At 36.8% G+C, this 21,291-nt stretch overlaps 1 protein-coding gene across 11 annotated transcripts in view; it reads right to left on the bottom strand.

The window, feature by feature from the left end:
• Positions 1–3,645: 3,645 nt before the first annotated feature.
• DDHD1 (DDHD domain containing 1) overlaps positions 3,646–21,291 on the bottom strand; it is a 93,939-nt gene continuing 76,293 nt past the window's right edge. For 5 of the 11 annotated variants that reach the window (XM_079912908.1, XM_079912911.1, XM_079912913.1 and 2 more), the window contains 5 exons: positions 19,337–19,486; positions 16,703–16,955; positions 15,497–15,688; positions 12,805–12,888; positions 3,646–7,890 (listed from right to left, as the gene is read on the bottom strand). In XM_079912908.1, the coding sequence (XP_079769034.1) occupies positions 7,709–7,890; positions 12,805–12,888; positions 15,497–15,688; positions 16,703–16,955; positions 19,337–19,486 (861 nt within the window). In that variant the 3' untranslated portion in view covers positions 3,646–7,708. Of the gene's footprint in view, positions 7,891–12,804; positions 12,889–15,472; positions 15,689–16,702; positions 16,956–19,336; positions 19,487–21,291 lie in introns of all 11 variants that reach the window. The other 6 variants (XM_079912912.1, XM_079912915.1, XR_013827084.1 and 3 more) reach the window with 5 other exon arrangements.

Below are 21,291 nucleotides of genomic sequence, written 5' to 3'. Positions count from 1 at the left end.
GCTTAAGCAAATATAACAGGAAAGTGGAATTGGGAACGCTGGGGGAGGCATTTGCTTCAGTTCTCCAGGAACTCTTGGCCCTGTTCATCTGTGTGTGCTTCCCTCTCTCCCATAGCAGAGGGACATAACCCATGTTGCAGGAGGAAGGGGTGGAGTTTGACTACAGGTGGCTCCATGCTCACATCACACCATGTGCCACCAGAGTGTATTGAATAGCCATGGAAGGCTACCTGCACATACGGGCCAGCAACTCAGTCCTATGGAAGTCCTCTTCTTGGTCTAGTGTGGGGCATGTGCCCATCTCTGGGATAATCACTGTGGCTTACGAGATGGGAAATATGGTCTGATCTGAGACATGTACCCATCACCTGGCCACCGTACAGACCGTGCTTTGATCATGCTGTTTTATTAATAGGGACTCACGCGAAACAAAATAATTTTAACCAAGGGTGGGAAAGGTTGCAAGAAGACTTTTATGGGATTAGCAACTTAGAACCACACAGAGTGGGCAGGGCAAGGGCAGTGCTTCATAAGGAGATGGGAGGAGAGGACCCTAAAGGAGGAGAAACAGGATGTTGGGTAGACAAACACAACAGGTAACCACTACAATAACTAAAATGCATGCATTCTTAGGCGAGTGGTGTGCAGCCTGTGACAGAAACGCTGCTGAAGATAGGCAGTGAGAACTCAGGCAGGAGATGCAGGTTGGGCTAGGGTGTAGGGCCTCCAATGATAAATGGAACCATCCAAGGGCTTCAGTTCAAGAGATGTTGTGATCAGACCCATGCCGCCCTATTACCCCCCCCTTCTCTGAAAACGAAATGTCTAAGCTGTCAGACTATCATGACCAGGTGCCAAGCTTCCTTCCTTCCCCATGTTTGCCTTTTCTTTCTCCAGTTCATACACTGTCCCGTCTCAATTCTGTATGTAGTCCCTACATCCTGGCCATTTATTTCCCAATCTAAAGTCAATACCACTTGAGGGAATTGCTTTGTCTAGCACTGAAATGCCTGGATTCTTACAAAATACACCTAAAACCCTACTTTTCAGTCAGTCTGGCACCAACCAAAGGGTGAGAGAAATGGGAAGTTAAGTGGAACTGTCGTAGTGATTGGTCCCAATCTGCATGGGTTCTTGGACTTAATTTTCTATCAGTGATCACACATTCAGATTAGCCTGAAAGCCTGAGGACTATGGTCATCTTCTGACCCATTCACAATTGAGAAGCTGTGAATGGGTTTTATTCTTCAAGATCAGAATGTGCCAACCTTTTCCTCTCGCGTTTGAGGGAGCCAGTGTGCCACAGTGGCCACCGACCCTCCTAGTAGGAGGCAGTGTGGTGGCCATTGCTCGTGAAGAGGTAGATTTTAATATTTTCACTCTTCATGAACTTTCTGGATTATCTAATCAAAGATCAGGAGGACTATGTTCCCAAGAATGCTTAGAACAGCCTACTCTTTGAGGCTGTTTACTAGAGGGCACAATTACTTGCACTTGGTGAATGAGATAATGAATGGATCATTCAGCTAGAGAAACAGTGTAATCCAGGAGAGAACTACATTTCTCTCTCACTTCCTTGAAATTATTAAAGGTGCATGAACTAGTTCCAAATGAGAAAAATCAAAACTGGACAATTCTAAAATGAAATTTATATATTTTTTGCCCTCTGAACTGATCACTACACAGATCAAACGGGAATAATGCTTCAGTAAAACTGAACATTCTGAGAAAACTAACCTGCTTTGCTAACTGGAAATGAAAGGCAACAAACGAAAGGGAAGGAAAAAGGCCACCTTCTGTGAATTGTTACTGCAGTCACTGACAGCACTTAGGGAGGGTAAACGCAAGAAGACGTCATAGAAGCTGAAAGAAAGGCAACAACGTAAGGGTCGCAAGAGAGTCATAGTGTTAGCTGCCTCTGAGAATTGTACCTAAGAGCAAAAAACAAAAAACTTCCCAGACTCTTACTGGCGGAGTTTGGATTTATTATGACAGCCTTAGACCCACAAAATGGTTGTACTTTTCCATCACAAAGCTCATGGGGAATCAAATATTTTGAGAGATCAAGCAGAGATGGTAGTGAGTGTGGGTGTCGTCAAGGGAAGGTATGAAGGAGCTCATAGATATTCGATGTCTTCCAGGAGAAAGTACTAAAGGTCAAGTACTAACATACTTGTTTTTCATCTTACTCTCCAACAGAAGACCAGATGTAACCTCCCTAAAGAACAGCTTCCCAACACAGCCTGGCAACTGTACAGTGGGAAGGAAGCGAGATGCACTCTGTGACACATAAATGAAAAGCCAGAAGGTAACAGACAATACTAAGTGCACTCCCACCCCTATTCAAACACAAAGGCCGAGGAAAAGTTCATGGTAACTACCTGCCAAGAGACTGTTTTTGGGGAAAACACGCACACACACCAGAAACTCGTCTCATATTCTCCACATAGTACTTGAATTTTAAGATTTCTATTAGTTAACCTATGTTGGAACAGTTTTAGAAGGGCTCTACTTGTCATGAATTGATAAAAGGTCAACATATAAACAGTATAGAAAGGAAACAAAAGGAATATTAAACATTGTTTAACACTGTGCAACTTGTTTCCCTACCAAGTTTGTATTTGTCACTAGAATGGAAAACTAATACAATGTATCCTGGGCATTTTGGCTTTCTCTTATTTTTTTCATTATTTTGCTTATTATCGTTTTCTTTGATTGTGCCACCCAGCCCTCGGCAGTGAAAGCATAGAGTCCTAACCACTGGACTGCCAGGAAATTTCCTCTTTTGCTTTTCTTTTTTTGGGGTATTTTGAATCTAAGACACGAAAGGAAGCCTATGCAGACCCGGTAGGGCACTCTTTCAGGAGAGCCTGGGAACAAAGGAGACCAACTGGGGAACTCAAGCCTAGAGCCATTCTTTGAGAGCTCACAGCTCCTAAAGCATCCGGTTACAGCTAGAGGGCTGGGGGAGGGGATGGGGAAGAGAGAGAGAGACACACACACACACACACACACACACACACACACACACACACACACACACCCCTCCCCCCCCCACCCCCCCCCACCCTCCCCCCGCCCTGCTCCGAGGTAGTTTCTGCCATTTAGGAGCTCCATATGTATTATGGGAAGGAAACAGGCACTGTGGTGTAAGACGAAGCTGGGAATCAGGGGACTAGGTTCTAATTCTGACTCTGTCATTGGCTGGCCATGTGACCTTATAGGGTGGGAGTGGTCACTTGTCAAATGGAACGATACATCTCTGTAAAATACAGGAATTAAATGTGATGGCATTTCTCTAAGTATATTCATATAAAGTTATGGTTAAATACGTTTGGAAAAACCCCCTCCTCCACCCCACAGCACCAGATAGATCACACTGCATTTAACGCATCAGAGGCTCCTGAAAGTCCTGCTGTAAAGGAATCTTCTAAATTTGGTATTTCTCAAACTTATTTTCTGAACCGACATCTACTGAAGTTCCCAGAACATGCTTTGGAAAATGAGGCTATCTACAGCCCTTCCAGCTTTAGAATTCTACTGTGGTCAACAACATTTTTCCTTAGAGACACCATCAAATTGCCTCCTCTACTGCTGAGTAGTCTCTCAATGTCTTTGGGCTGAACCTAACATGCCACCCCTCACTTCACTTTTCATGACCTTTATGCTATTTAAATGCTTACATGAAACTAAAACAGGGTTGGACTAGATGACCTCTAAAATCTGAACAAACCCTGAAATTTTAGGATCCTTTGAATCATTGCAAACATCCAATGAAGACTAAAATAGGACGCATATGACCCAGGCTGTTATCATGCCAGCAGTAACATTTACTAAATGAGACCTTTGAGATGAAATTTTATATCCTGCCATTCTGTACACTGCTCCAAGCTCAATACTACACATATTTCCTTGGCAACTTCCTTTCCCTCTGACTACTGCAAAAGGAGACAGTGTGGTCTGCAGGCTTCCTAGACTATCCTAGAAGTAACAGAGTTCAGAGTTCAGTTGAGGCGCTTCCTGCCAAATCTGCTGTAGATACAGCAAAAGTTTTTCTATGTAGCTAAGTTATTATAAAATGTCAGGAAACTATATGCATTGCCCATACCTAACCATAAAAGGATTTAATGTGTGTGTTTCAAATTCAGCCAGAGGACCATCTGACTCCTGGCAGAGGCCTGAGGTGCAGGGATGACAGCAGAATCTGGGTAAAAGACAATTGAGAGTAACCACAGAAGTTACCTACCGAACACTCAAGACTGTCTGGTCAAGTTCTAGTTCTTTCTCCAGTCAATGACTGCTACATCCTCTTTTTAGCTCTGCCTTGACTCTTCTTTAATATCGCGTACCTTTTTTAGCCCCATTTCCATGCTAACAAAAGATTATTCAAACAATTGTTAAGACATAACACTCAAATTAGTTTTCTCAATTGTCCAAATGCCTTACTCACTACAGCTGAGAAGACAGAAATATTAACTAACCTAATCAGAAAGCAATTCAGTTTTTTTCCCTCTACTGTAGGCCTTACAGTGAACTTTCTAGGTTTGGTCCGATTCCACCTTAAAGGGCTCAAGTGTCATCACTGGAAGGAGTTGTGGAGTTGGCCGTGACACTCCACTGATGGTTTCCTTTCCTCTGTTTACTCTTTGGGGGAAGGATATGACCTGAATGCTTCAGCCCCCAATGAGGAAACAACAGAGAGAAAATGAGAATGAGATGAATGTTTACATGTCACTGTCTGAGGGCTTCTACAGAACGTTCAATGTGAGAATTTCCAAAGGCTGACAGATGGTATTTAACAGCAGTCAAATATAAGATTCCTAAGGCTTGCTATGAGAAACTGAGTACATTTTATAATATGTTCTAATATACTGTAACACTGGATTATAACACAAGCATAATTACTGTTGAAAATAAAGTTATGAACTAACAAAACATTCTCCTTATTCTAAGTTTAAATAATTCTTGGGGACCTAACTGGATTAAAATTGTGTGAACAATCTGACCAGTACTCAGAAGAATCATCATAGCAGGTACACAAAATAGAGAATAAAATTTTAATGGTATCAAAAATTTAGTACTTGTTGGAATAAAGTTGCAAAATATTACTCAGTAACTGACTCAGCTTCTAAGTCAAGCTAGAATTACACATACTCTGTATATTACTTGAGTACATACAAGTACATTCCATGATAACATGCAGAGACATGGAAACAAGAGTACTGTGAAATCAAAATCACCATCTCTATTGATGAAAGAATGAATTGAAAACAAAACCCCTATCCAATAATCCAGAATATCTCATTTTGAAAAGGGGGTTTTGAATGTTGTTTTCAAGAACTCAAATAACTTCCATGTGGTTAAATTGGATTTTTTTCCTCAATATGAAAAAAGGGAAGCAGATATATTCCTATAGCTATGGGAATATACTTTTCTTTTTACTCTATATCAAAATGAAAAGGTTTGCTAGGTTTTCACTCCTCTCAGGTAAAAGGGGCTCTTCACATTCTAATGGTTAAGAATGAATCCCTTGGGACTTCCCTAGTGGTCCAGTGGTTGAGACTCCACGCTTCCAATGCAGGGTGTCCAGGTCCAATCCACGGTTGGGGAACTAAAATCCCACATACCGCAACTAAGCCTGCAACTAGAGAAGCTGCAAGCCGCACGAAGACCCAGAGCAGCCAAAAAAAAAAAAGAGAATGAATCCCTTAAAGCTCTTAGGCATTTGAGTGTCATACCACCCAAATGCTCACATACCTTTAATGATAAAGTCATATGGGATATGAGTTTAATTCTCCTGAGAACTAAATAGACCTACGAAATAAACAGGGTATGAGAATGACCTGAGTTCACAGGAATCTCTCAATTCGAAAGACATTGCTTCAGCTTTGCTAAGATTGCATCAAAAGCCTTTTATAGCAAGAGTTTCTTAGTGAGTCACGTATCTGGGCATGGAGCCTTGGGATCTTTTTAAGCACTAAAAAGAAGTGCTTTATGTTGTGCAAATTCAATGAAAGGCCAAAACAGATAGAGGACTGACAGTGCTGAGTAAAACCCACAAGTAATCCAAAGATTCTATCATCTTAAAAAGAAAGGAGAAGGTGAGATGTACGACCGACCAACTTTGCTCCCAGTTTGACGATTCCTGGGGAGCTTAAGATAAGCAGAGACAGCACCTTAAGTGGAACCCAGTGGGAGCCTCTCAGAAGTATGGGTTGGTTGTGGCAGAGATGGTTACTGATCCCCTCTAAGTAACTCCTCCTTTGAGTGTGAGAACCCAAGAATGTATATGACGAGTAGGGTAAAGTACTGGCTTCACAGTCATTTCTCCAAATTATGAATTGCAACTTCTGTTATTATTACTGTTTGCAAAACAAGAGGTCACATGTGAATTATCAATGAACAGCACATAAAAGAATATGGTCTGTCTTCAGTCTGAGCTCTGATTTGCTCTGTAATCGAGGCACTTTAAATGTTTTGGTGCCTTGGTGTACTAACATGTAACATGAGAATAACGCTCATTTACTTACCTCAAGAAGCTACTACAGAGGTTATTAAATCGCAAAGCACTTTGAGCTCCTCAGATGAAAAGCACTGTGGAAAAAATTACAGCTGAGGAAACTCTTTCAATGCCTCAGAATCCTGAACTGTTGTGTCTATGTCTCAATTACGATTCCTTAAACACTTTAAAAATAAAATTTGTTAGTGGCACTCCATCCCCTTTTTATATGTTAATCGTTTGGCACACAGACGTTTATATACTTAAAATTTAGTTGTCATACTCCCTACTCCAAAGAAGTTTACTAATTTTCCAGTAAAGTTTATTAAATGTACCCATTATGGAGTATTCCATGTCAAGTTTAGAAAACTTTAGCTTTCTCTGAGGTACACGGGACATAATAAAAAGTTCATTTTTTTTCAAAATAATTGAACTAGTGTTATTTGTGTAAAACTACAACTTTTTAATGAAAAAAATGCTGAAAGTATGCCACGGTGTCTATATATTCATCTGAAGAGTAAAAAGATGGAGTTCTGAGAAAAAAGGGTCTTAACACTATAGAAAATAAATGTGGTTCTTAAATTGTTCAAAGGAAACATTTAAAAAAATGTAATGTTTCGTACATTGACATAAAACAATTAGTCAGAGGTAATAAACTATAAATAGTTAAAATGTTGTTTCTATTTTAGCATTAGTTTTTCTAAACAAGTTAAATTCAAAACATTTAAAATCTGTTACACTCATGTTTCAAAGAAATTGTGGAAATGGAAGCTTTCATGGAAATCGAAAACAATGATACCACCTTGTGATCTTTACGTAGAATACCCTGGACCTTAATCATTTTAGATTTGTAACATATTTTGGTTAATACATTAGATTCAACCCATTAATATGCCTTTATATTTGGGAGAAATTAGATTGTGATCTATGACCTTGCAGTCCACCCAAGTCCTCCTTACTTCCAGGTCTTGCTTGATTCTCTGCAGGGGGTTCTGTCAGACTCATACTTAAAATGATGAAAACTATAAATAACTTCTTTCAGACGGAACATTTGCTTTGTTTTTTAAAGTAAAATAAAGTGCTTCTAAATTCAAATATTTCTTACCCTAAACAAAAGTGAAACATACTTAAACCTGAAACTTCCGTATGTTGACACATATATTTTAACAGAAAAAAATCAGTTTGGGGCCATTAATGTCCTTCAACAGTTCAGACTGGATCAAAGTTGGGTTTTGCACTATTATCGTGCTCATGTTTGTACATGAAGGTTAAAAGAAAGAGGGCAACATCCAAGGACGACCAATAGGCAGTGTGCGATGTGACAGCTGACCAATAGCGGCTCTCCACAAGGCCTTCTCTGAGTTCAAAATCAATTCTGTGATCCAATTCCACTAAAAAGAAAAGAAGTCAAACAAATGAATAAGTATTACAAGATTGGCTCTATACAGACTTACTAGAGTTGAGAATAAAAATTTACCAAATAGAAGTGACTCTCCTAATTATTATTACTATTTTTTAAAAAGTGACTTTCCACTCTAATCTTACAGGAAAAAATACTCAAGAGCCTCAGCAGCTCAGGATTCTATTTGGTGAACCCTTTCCTTTGTGTGCTCAGGTCAATATGGAATAATAAAGCAAGAAAACAAAAATCTCGCTTGGTATCACATAGTATATTTGGAATAAAGAAACTGGGCTCAAATGCTGGCTTTCCCATTTAATCTTTGTGCCTAATCTGTAAAATAAGGCAAACAGCCTTCTTGCAGAATGATGGGCCAGGCTTACACGTAACAATGCCTACAGGAGTGCAACAGGGCACTCAAAGGGTCCTTCATTGGGGAGGCCCTCTACATCAACTGGCTCAGGGAGACGTGTTGGAAGATAACATCTATTACAGTCCTACCATGTTTTCCTCTCCACTTGGCTGAATTCCCCAAAGGCAGCCACGACACACCCTAGTCTCTATCCTGTCAGCAGGGCCTAACATGCACCTGGGACATGCACGCTCATTAAATGTTTGTTCAATAAAAGAATCCACTAGGTGGCCAGGAAAGTTAAACTGGGAGGAACAATGGTAATTCTTGAGAGGCAGGATTTCATTTTATAACAGTGCTGTCTTCAAACAATTCAGTGAATTCACTCAAGTCTTTTCTAAACACACAGAAAGTCCCTGCAATACGTGTTAGAGAAAAACCACCTTACCAAATCAAGGCGCTAAGATTGTGATCGGTGCATCTAACAAATCCTTAGAGATAAAACACTTAGAAAACGATAATTTGATCTTCAGAAACTCCTTTAAAACTGTCAATGAGACATACAATATTTTGAAGGGTCTGTCTTAAAAATAAAAAGCACCGAAATCACTACTATTCAGACACTCAAAGTATGCTCTTTGTTCAGAGTACCAGCAGATGTGAAAAGTAAAAACTGGCAAAAACTAAGGGGGTGGGAGAAAAAGTTGGGTTTTGCTTTACCCTGGAAATTCGGTAATTGCATATAGGAAATCACATCATTTTAGAGAATGATTTCACATAAATGTTTAGCTAATGCTTATTTTAAACAGGTATTTTGTGACAATACCATTTGGTGATTTAAAAATGCATTTACAGTTGTTATTTTCTATTCAATTGTGCTTTTCTGACAAAGAATGTCAGAAAATATCTACCCAGTTAAGGTTATAAAACCCCATGAAATATATCAACATAGGCTTTTCACAAAGTTTTTTTAAAAACAAAATACGAAGTATTTTTTTCATTTAAATTATGATAAGCTAATCCATAATAAGAAATAGTTGAAATCCACATGTGGAACTGTGGGATAGTAATGTCTTAATTTTTTACCTTTTGTATTCCATGGGACATTTGTGTTAAATTGGTAGGTACATTCTGGCACAACAGACAGGAAGATGAAAAGAGGAAATGAATTCTCGAGCACCATGAAGAGGAGTCAAGGTGAAGTTAGTTATAAAGAAAAAAAAGGAGAAATAAGAGGAAAAACAGAAGAGATGGGAAACACACACAGTAAAATTGGTGAAGCCCACACCAAGTTATTTCTAAGAATTCACTTTTAAATGCCACTGTAGAATGTCTTCCTAGTCCAAGTCTTAGGTTGAACTGTTGTTTTAAAGTCAAAGAAAGGGAGATTTTCAACTAGTGTTATTTGGCTCCACTTTGATTTTATGTCCCTGAAATTTATTCTTAATATGCTATTACTGTGCAACACTGCCTTTCATATACTATAAACTCAAATGATAAATTTATTGTTCCATTATATTATATGCCCTTGTACTTCTCATCACCCAGAGGATCTTCAATAAGTGTCACTAACTAGATTGCCCCTCCCTATCCCTTTCTATTTATCTGTAGGTTGTCCCCATCAAAATGGGAATTAGGTAGCCAGCTTGTACCTGATGAACCTATTTTAGTCTCTCATCTTCCTTAAAAGGTTTACCCCCGGCAGTCTGGCTGCCATTGCAGCTGACCTCACATTTGTGTCGGTTTTACAGGTGGATGTATGTATGTAAGAGGGCCTATGTCTCGTCTTCCCCCTTTCTGTAGATCACAGAATTCCCAAGGGAGTGGGGTTACTACATGGCAGCACTATTCCATCAATACATGTACTATGAGATGTGCTCTTGGCCAAAGTTGGCCCAAATCTACGTGGAGTTGCCTTGGACCCACTTTCTCATTGTTACCATATCAAGAAGGGGTGGCAGCATACAGGTTAGTAGTTTTTTCCGAGTTTCTCTCACTGAGTTAGGCCAAAAAGAAAGGAGAACATAAAATCATCACTTTGTCCTTCTTTCTCTCTCTTGAGTGCCTAAGTGCTAAAATTCCTCTATCTGCAAAAAAAAAAAAAAAAAAAAAAAAAAAGAAAAAGATAAAAGAATGAGATTCCTGAACAATTGAAGAGAGGTAAAAATGAAAAAAAGGTTGTTGGCTTTTAACAATCATCAACAATTAGCACTGTGCTTTCAGCAGAGAATTCTTTTGTGCACAAGGCCTGTCAACATGGATATGGTGTTGAAAAGTAAAATATATGAATAGAAAGTCACCATCTTAGTATTATAATGTGTACTAACTAGACAGCCTTCTTCTATTTAATGGGAGTGTCTTAACTTCCCTGGAGAGAAATTTTCAAAAACGTAATGAATCTTAAAAGTTATCTTATTTGTAAATAACAATTATGGTCATAATTGCATGATTTTTTGCTTTAGGTAGATACCAAGAAAACCACTTAAAGTACTAGGTAAAGGAAACTGGGTTTCCAAATGACTGGTGAAAGATTCATTTGCAATAAGAAAGATTGTGCTCAGAGTTCTTGATAAATTATGTCTGCTTATTTTTGTGCTGCCTCAGAGCGACTATATATTTCATGTGGTTAGGTGTTTGACATCCAAGGAATATTTAAATTTTGTGACTTATCATAGCTTCAAATATATTTAAGAATATTCTCTAACCATCCTTTATTTGAAAAAAATAACAAAAACTCCATAATGAGTTTTATAATCAGTTGTCATTTCTAACCCCCAAATTTCCCGACACTAATATACCCTGAAAGACATTCATATACCTAACATTTGACAACAGATGGGCTATTTGGGTAAATACAGGCCCATGGGTTGAATATAAAGAAACTCCTGGAGATGCCCAGATTTATTGGATCCTCTACCATCTGGTTGGAGAAATGTTCCTGATCATATTCAGAACTACTCCCTTCCACTCATCCTTAGTTCTCCTCAAAACTAAGTTCTGGTTCTCTACATACTCTGTGCTTCCCACTTCTGTGTTTCTGCTTATGCTGTTTATTCTCTCTGCACTGTCTCTTCATCTCTGCTTGTCCAAATCCTGCTTCCACGAAGCTTTTTTTGATTTCTCCAGGTTAAATCATTTTCTCTTTCCTTAGAACTGTCAGAGGCCTTTACCTGTTTCTCTGTTATGTGGCTCATCACGTTCTATCATATATTATAATTATTCCTGTAGTTATCTACCTTCCCTACTAGAATATATGCCCTCTAAAAAATACTTAACTTCCCCACCAGCATTTAAAATCTTTATGGGCAGCACTGAAATCTGTTTCATCTTGGTATCTTTTCTAGTGACTACCTACTTGGCTCATGGTAAAATTGTTGAATGAATAAAAACAGGAAAAGAGAAAACAGAAGCCATATACATAATACCATCTGAATCAGATCAGGGTGGTGCAATTATGATTAGTGGTCTAATTGCTTGGGTAGCTGGGATGGTTTTAAGGTAGTGAATAAAAAGGACTACTTGAATGTAGGACAAATGTGTAAGTGGATTAATTTTCCTTTCTCCAACTAAATATGCAAAAAGCACACATCAATTATTTCTCTATGGAAGTGACCATTACATGAACAGGGACCAGAGAGAGCACTTATATAAGATCATTTCTTGAGGGGATTTCACTGAGTTAGATCAACACAAACTGCTATTATAGAGCCCAAAACCCAAATCAGCTTGTTATGCTGAAACACTGTTTTGGAATCTATATCAAGTAAGATTTTTTTTTTTAAATAGAAAAAATGCATGAAAATTAGCAATTATAAATACAGAAATTATAAAATTAGATATGGTTAAAAAATCCAAGGAAACACCTGTAACTTTTTTTTTGTTAAAGGTAAAATTCGATATTTAAAGAAAAGGAAAGAGAAAGAAGCTATAAAAAAAGGAATGAGAAGTTAATGATGAAAATAATTTTAAACTGCTAAGATTAATCTTTACTGATACATTTTGAATCTGCTGAAAATTAAGAGACTAAAAATATCTCTTACATCCAATAATAATTTTTTCAAAGCGAACTTACACCTCTAAAGAACATTAAATATTTGTGTTGAAATCAGTATCAGTTATGGCATACCAACAGCCCTAGGGGAAGTGTTATTAATATCTGAAATAATTAGAAATGATAAAATCCTTTACACTATGAAATCCTTTTAAGTATATTATATGAAAAGAATACTGAATCTCTTTGAAGGCTGTAGGGCAATAGAGGAGAAAGAGAATGGCCTCATGCTTTTCTCCCCTCTCTAAAAGGTTCCTTCTTTGTAGAAGCATATAGGAGTATCATATATTTTAGCACATTAAGGGTCTAATCAATACTCGGGGGTTTCTGGACCACTATATTTAAGATTAGAAAATACAGGAAGAGAATACATATAAAATAGTCTATTAATGGTAACATTCAAGCTGATTTCATAGAACTGATCCAGTTTTTCAATGAGCAGGAGAAATCTAAGTAGATCATTTTCATAGTGCTCTGAATGCTATTCCTGACATATACCATACCGAGGGTATTATCTTTATTCTGCATTACATTTTCCGGAAAAAGAAGTTGTGGGAGATTAAAGAACGATTCTTGAAGTCTGAAATCTGTGAAAAAAAAACACAAGATGCTGTAAAGTGTTGGCTGATGGTTACAAATGGCCTTCAGTGATGCAGTGGCCAAAAGTTAGAACAATACTCCCAAATAAGCTGATTAAACCTAGCATACATAAAGAAGTACACACGTTGGTCTTTGTGAAGAGCTCTTTCATGGAAAATGTAAGCATAATTAACTCTGAAATATAATGTCATAATCTGTTAACACCCAAATATCTCCCAAATGTATAGTTCATTTAAGTTCTAACCTAGAGGCAAAACAATGCTAAAAGAAACAGATTCTTTTCATAATATGTTACAAACACAGGGGAGTACAAGAAATGAAACAGTAAAACCACTGGAAATAAGCCTATACTTTTCAAAAGAAATGAAGAGTAGCTATATAAGATGCTTCAAATTGATGTCAATAAGATGGTTTCAACTGACAACACTAAATCTTCAAAGAGAGAAACCTGATTGATCATGAATTCAGTCTGTGTCCATCTTACCCTCAAAAAGCAAGAGAATCAAAGCCGGTAGCTTCAGAATGAAGGTTATCGAGAAGAACTGAGTCAATCAAATGTGAGCAGAAAGGAAGGAAGGAAGGAAGAAAGGAAGCCAGAATCACCTAATCACAGTGACCAAATTCCAGAAAGAAGATTTAAGGAAGAAAGGTTTTATGATTTGCAACATATAGCCAAAAGAGCAATTATGACTTAAGAAATTTGTCTAAATCAGGATTACATAGAAGAGTGTATTACTGAAGCAAGTCCAAGAATTAGTAAGGTGAATCTTGGGGATTTGATTTAAAAGGCATAATTCTCCTGTAGTAGTGGTCCAATTTTAAAAGTTGGGCTTTTTAAATCTGTATCTAAAGATGAATACATGAAACTAAGAAATCATAATTAGCTCACAGTTAGTTGAGTCTATAGTTGGCAAGTAATTTACCGTTAGGACCAACAAAGAATTTATATGCTAGAATGACAGAAAACATATTCTGTTAAGATATTAATATATAATAATGCAATACATCTAAGCATCTCTACTCACTTGTACTGGAAGAAAAAATAGGTTTCTTCTTTATTATCACTTTGAAATTTCTACATTAAATAGTAGAAAAACTAAAAGATAGGTTTCTTCTCCCAGACCCTATAGACTTCTCTCTGTATGTCTTCATTACCCCGTCTCTTGGGCTCAAAATACCCTGCTCTTCTTGTTCCCTCCTCGTTCACCCTAATGGTTACTAGCATCATTGCTGTGCATTAACTTTACAAGGAATTGTGACTTTTTACCTGCCATTTTACAAAATTCTTTGAAGTTATTTTTCCTCAGAAGTTTAGTTTGCTTTTGACATCTGCATGTTATAACAGAATTTTGTATTTTCACAATCTCATTTCTGATAGTAAGCAGAAGTGAGAGTTTAAGTCAGCAATAGTACAGGAACTCTTATAAGAAAACTATGAATTTTGTACAAATATCAAAATCTGAAATGAATTTTCTAGGCAGTGTTCAAAAGGCTTGCAACTATAAAATTTTTAGTACTCAGAGTCTGACATAGATAGGATTAAGTTAAAAAAATGGAATTGGCCCAAATAGGAATGTCCAACTCAGAAATGGCTAGGATAGTTCATCATGGAGTGGAGGTGGCTCTGGAGAAAGATCCAGCCCCTAGGACTGTCGCACGGCAATGAATGCTGGTTGTTTTAAAATTCAGAGTAGCAGACACAGTAAGAAAACAAGGCTCTAAGTATCTGAAATGAAATGTTTAAAGATTTTTAGAGGAAGAAAATAAAATTTTCTTGCTATAGTTACAGAAAGGAAGTAGCTAGTTTCAGAGTCAACATTTCCTTATGTAAGTCAATGGAAAACTAGGACTTGACTTATTAGTCTTATTTTACTGGACATTTAAAAATAAGGTTCAAGTTTACATCTTTGGAAGTAAATATATACTAAGTGTGTTAGTGTTTCACAACTATTCAAGAGTTTAGACCTTATAAATCCACTGGAAAAAATTAAATAAAGCTCCATTCTAATATAAGTTCAGTATAATTATCCTTTCATTCACTCATTTCTTGAGTATCTACTTTACACAAGGTAGCTGGGATAGGATTGGAAGCGATACAGTGGTTCCAATACAATTAAAGCTCTGAAGGTTTTATAATTCGGTTGGATGAAGGGAACTGAGGGATTAGCACCAGGACAGCTTTGGCATAGCAGTTTTAAAAAGTATCAAGAGAAAATACAGCATAGATTTGAAGCAATTACATGAATTTTTAAGGCTGAGAAGACCATATTAAAAACAAAAAACCACTTTAGAAAAATCAGGGAGTGCTTACCACAAAGAGATTTGTTTTATGCTTGATGTGTAACACCTCTGTGCCACAAGGCCCTGATTATTAATGCTCTTTACTTAATTCACCAACGCAGAGAGTAAAAATGCATTTACCTAGGGATTATTCCTAAAAATGTAAGTAGAAGAAAAAGCATTGCTTCTTTAAAAGCTAAGGCAGGCGTTAGATTAGATTAAGAGTTGACTGCTAGTGTTAATATCTTAACCCTCTGTGCTCCGCACGTTTTAAAAAGGAACGGTGTAAACCTGTAAAGAACAGTATGAACTAACATGCAGAGTCAAGAAAGCCAGAACTGCTATGTGCAAGGGTCTGCGTTGCCACAGTGGACGTGGGAGGTGAGGCAACCGGCTTCTTCTCGTCTTCCACAGAGTCCCTTGATGCCTCAGATGGCTGTGATGCAGATGAACGTCCGAACCTTGAGAACAACATTCCTCCAAGTCCCTTTCCAATGCTCGCAGCCCCTACATTTCACAAAACAGGGCAGTCATTCTGCTGAATTACACCACACACCAGGCTAAAGAGCACCACCCATATTTACAGCCAGTTGGCAGAGGGACTAAGCCCTAGTCACGTTTTTCCAGGGTGGGTACATAAGAAAATTACAATTTACATTGTAGGTTTCTAAATAAAAATGGTGTTGAATAGAATAAGAGTTGTACAAACTCCAGGAATATAGCTTACAAAGGCGTAAAGATTCTATTTTATTCGTGATCGTTGTTTTTTAAAGTATTTCGTAAGATTACAAATGTTAATAAAAAGAACCATGACATTCACATGGGCATATATTCACTATTGATATGCTTACTCCTGAGGTTAAGTGGATATGTTATAAAAAGCTATGAATAAACAATCTTTATGACGAAGTCAAATATCAATGAGTCCAGCAGATAAAGCCTTTTTATAGTGCCATCTTGTGGCATTTTATACTAAGGCAACTTGCAACCAAAAGCAATGGACAAACTAAAGTGGCACAGAATTGAACTCTGGCGCTACACCATTGTGGCTGGTACTGGAGATCATTCAAAGAGAAATTAAATACCCTTGTTGCCCTCAGGAAGGACACATATTTCGAGAGACTTTTAGGACAGGGATCAGAGAACTGGTCGGCAGGGGCACCCTTAGTACTCAAGCACTCCCTCATTTCATGGATGAGGAAGCAGAGCATTAAAAACTACGTGACTTCCCAAGATCTCACAGTAAGTGATGGGGCCAAGATTAAAACGAGGGACTTGATTCCCCGATCTTTTTTTGTGCATCCAGCTATCTCATATTCTTTAACTACAGGATCTGATCTAATTAAGAGAACTCTAGGGCTTTTGCCCTCAAATATGAACAGTGAGAAGGTGGTTAACACTAACCATAAGGATTAACTGTTGGATGTTTTGTAATACATAGGGTATTTCCAAGTACTTAAAATTTAATGTCTATATAAAAGTGCTTAAATTCATTGATAAGGAATACTGAAAAGAAATTACCTAATATGCTTGCTTTGCCTATATTTGTTATAGATTCCCCATAGTGTCGGCGGGACAAGACTGGTGAAGTCACAGGGCTTGGTATTGTTGAAATGCCTTCACTGTCTGAAATTGAGGTAGGTTCTTTTGCTGGGTGAAGAAAGCTTGGCTTCATATACTCATAAGGTAGAGGATTGGAAGTATTATACCAGTGGATCTGGACTGGTGAAATGTTGCTGTAGTGTTTCAGTATTAACGGTTCTAATCTATAAGCCTTGATTTAAAAAAAAAATTCAAAGAAACAAAACATTAAGGTACAATGCTTGGATTTTAGTAAACTGTTCATTCTCATTTTATTGCATGCTCAGTAGACCTTAGCAAATGTTTAAAAACCTGATATTCTTAACATGCGTTCTTATTTCTTCACTGTTAATAATATGTAGTTTGTCTAATTATAGATCCTTGATGAGATTATAAAAAAACAATTAGTCTAGGCTAATAGTGCCCACTCATTTGTTTTTCAGAGAAATATTCATTTTTATTGTGTTCTGATATCATCCAGCAATTAGATTTATATTAGTCTCACAAACAAAACTGAAGTAGTAAGCAGTAACCTGGAACACAGCAAATAAGGTCAATGTTTAACATCTAAGCTCCCAGTAAGCCCTACTTTCAAGTAGATTCATATAGTAACAAACACGAGATGATGGTATAAGACCATTTGTCTAATGTGAAGTAGGAATGATACAGCAGAAAAGCCAATGGACTTGGCATCAGAACTCCCTGAGTTCATATTCTGGCCTCTGTCACTAATTAACTATATGACACTCACCAAGTCACAAGGTCTCAGAGCCTCAGTTTCCTGAGCTATAGAAAGGAGATAACACTTCCTACTACCTCACAAGGATGTTGGGAAGAATAGATAACTTTGGAAAAACTGCCTAGCACAATTCTGACATAAGCTATTTAAAATAAATTTTCACAGAAGAACTATAAAATGAATAATAAAAATAATTTGTAATAATAAGTTTGGAACCCTCCTTTATAATACAGTTGACCCTTGAACAACACAGGTTTGAACTGCGTGGGCCCACTTATTCGTGGATTTTTTTCCCCCATAATTACATGTTACAGCACTACATGATCTGCAGTTGGTTGAATCTGTGGATGCGGAACCGTGGATACAGAGGGCTTCCTGTAAAATTACACCCCAATTCTTGACTGAGCACAGGGTGTACCCCAACCCCTGAGTTGTTCAAGGGCCAACTGAATAACAAAGTTTAAGACTGTACAAAGTATAGGGTATATACTGAAAGTTTAGAGTTCACCTATGATCTCAAGTTCACCTTCAAGTTATAGAAGAGTGAGTTAAATGAATGCATATTAACAAAATACTCAAGGTCTAACTGAGTGTTTTGCACACATTTTACTTAATCCTAATAACCCTATGAGGTAAAATATTATCATCTGCATCATATAGATAAGAAATAGTCTCAGAAGTGAGTTGGCCAAGATCGTGCAGTCAGTATTTGAATCTAATACTAGATTCCATTTCAGTGAAATTTCTTAGATATAACCGTTTTGATTCTTTAACATATGAGAAATTTTCTAAAATTCTGGTGTTTGGCCAATGTTATATTTATTTGGTACTAGCTAAAGATCTTTTAAAAGACTTTATAGAATTATATAAAGCTATTTTTCAGAGAATAAATGCTATTTAAAATAGTTTGTCTTAAATCTAGTTATATCTAGCCTTGTCCCCAAGAGGATTTAAGGAAGAATTTTTCTCATCCAAAAATCATACTTGGTGTTAAACTGGTTACCTGGATGCAGACAGATCCTAGGAGTATTTACATTAAAAAATTTATTTACAGTACAAACATACAGAGAATGTAAAAATCCAAAATGTCATAATTCCACCAAGCTAAAATAAATTCTTCCACTTTTCTATGTTTAATACATAATATTTAAATATTTTCATTTCTAAGAGGATCTACCAATCACATTTCAATGTTGCAGCATACTTTAGAGAAAAAAGTATTTAAAGTGAGATTTTTAAAATTTATGGTTGCTACATTATTGGTATTACAACTGGTTAAGGTTTGAAAGTCCAGATGACTCCTGTCTTTTGGATTGTCTAAAGATAATATTTTTACATTATGCTTTCATCCTATATATACAACATAAACAGAACATCTTTAAGGTATTTTATTTCCTGATCCCTAAACTAATCAAAGAACAAATATTTTAAAAATATGAACTCATGCAAATGTAATAGATAAAGGCATATTTTGGAGATACCGCAGGTTTGGTTCCAGATCACTGCAATAAAGTAAATCACACAAAGTTTTTAGTTTCCCAGTACATATGAAAGTTAAGTTTACACTATATCTGTTAAATGTGCCACAGCATTACGTCTAAAATAACAACATACATACCTTAATTAAAAACTAATGCTGTTGGAAAAATGGCACCAATAGACTTACTCAACGCAGGGTAGCCACAAACCTTGTTTGTAAAAAAACGCAGTATCTACAAGAGATGTCTGTAAATGAACGCTTTCTCATAAATTCAGCAGTACCTTGAAAGATTTCTTACAGAGTCTCTTAGGAAAAATTTAATACTGAGAGATAAATGTCCATATTTGCAACTCACCACTGGATCTGTTGGATGAAAAATGTTTAGTAATCGGTTACAAATCTCTCTGGGCAAAATATGGTCTTGACATCCAGTGTTTCCTGGGCGGATGCCACGCAATGCCAAAAAAACTGCCAGCGGGGATCCCATACAGAAGAAATTTTCAACCTACAATGATAAAGTCATCCTGAATTTTAAAAGTAGTGAAGTGTTTTTCAAAGAATTTGGGTACAACATAATATATGGTAAAATACAGATAATAAATTTATCTCCAAATATATATCTTTTTAAATGAGTTTTGTCTAGATGGTATCTGCATTACTTATTAACTATATAACAACCATTAATTATTCTAAACAGTCTATCCAGGAGCAACTTCCTTATCTTTAAATCTAATAGAAAATGAAGAATGAGAATAAGGAGAAGGAAGATTTATTAAGCTACTATTTTGTGTAAAGTAATAGTATATTAGGTATTCTAAAACATATAAAGACCAATAAGGCAGAGCTTCTGCACTCAGAGTTTACAATCCTGCGGGAGAGGCGGAATAAAATAGTGCATAATAGAGGGAAAGCGTGCTACAGGAGAGTAGACAAAGGAATAATTAATCCCAACTTTGAGGGCTTTACAAAGGAGGAAGCATTTGCACTGGCCATAAAAGATGAAAAGGATTTCCAAAGTTCCAAAGTTGGGGTTGGGATATACTGGGGCTGGAAGGATATTCCATACTGATAGAACCACATGAACTAAAGCAGAGGGAGGAAAGAAACTGGCTTAATTTAGAGAATAAAAGTAACCTGATATGGCTGAAAATTAAGTGTGGGGAAAACGTAGCTTGGAATGAGAATGTACAGAACATTGACTGTTTGACTAAAAGAGTTGGGCTTAATTTATTTTACAGGTAGTGAAAGACAATAGGATTTGACCCATGTTTTAGTAGGTTAGTAAATCTGGTAGCAGCTTGTGAATGAACTGGAAAATTAAGAGGCTAGTGACTTGGAGACAAGTTAGAAAACTATTGAAAGAGTTTAGGCAAAAGATAATCTGCACCCAAGAGGACAAGCTGTTCCATTCAGAAATGGAAATTTGAGAGATTAGGATGGAATGGAATCAACATGAATGAATGGAGATGGGGATAAGGAAGGTGCCAGAGGCAATTCACAAGATTTGGGTCTGGCTGACTGGGAAGATATTAATTAATCCATTAATTGTAACAGATACTCTAAGTAAATCATGTTTTTGTTCATAATTAGTTTAAGGTATCTGTAACACACCTAACAGGTAATTGAGAATTTAAGACAAGAAATAAAGAATTGGATATGCCAACTTTTCTTTCTTTGTTTATGATTGGTTTGCAGTTTGGTAGACAAACACACAAAGGAATTATTCTCTCTCAGATAAGAGTAACGATTGATTTAGTGTTATCTATATCCATCAAATAATTTTAAAGGTGAAGAAGAGCTTTAGACATTTAGTCTAACCGCCTCATCTAGAGATGAATAAACAGATGAATTCAGAGACGTTAACTGATTTTGATTTGGCTAATGTTACACAACTAGTTAGTGGCAAAGCCTCATGATCACAACCAAAGCTTCCCACTCTCTAGACCAATGTTTGTTGACATTTTTTTCCTCTTTTGAAAGTTCAATGGTAATGTGTGACAAATCTAACACTTTTATTTATGAAAGTAAATCCATCTGCCAGTTAACAGGCATAGAAAGACCTCTGTTTCTTTTAGAACTCAGGAGTACTAAATATTAATTTGCTAATTCATCATATATTCCTTTTTAAATTTCAGATTTCTATATTTTTTTCTCTGTAAGTAATTAAATTAAAAATTCATATTATTAGACTACATGACTATGTGTTAGAAGGATACACAATTATAGGGCATCAATTCTCATAATGTGATAACTGAATTTTGAGATAATAATATACTTAGTGGATTGTACTCAACTCTCTAGTACAAAACC

Source organism: Stenella coeruleoalba (assembly GCF_951394435.1).
Source record: "Stenella coeruleoalba genome assembly, chromosome: 2".
Classification (NCBI taxonomy): domain Eukaryota; kingdom Metazoa; phylum Chordata; class Mammalia; order Artiodactyla; family Delphinidae; genus Stenella; species Stenella coeruleoalba.
The sequence above is the reverse complement of the archived record's forward strand: the minus strand, read 5'-3'. Positions and strand labels throughout refer to the sequence as shown.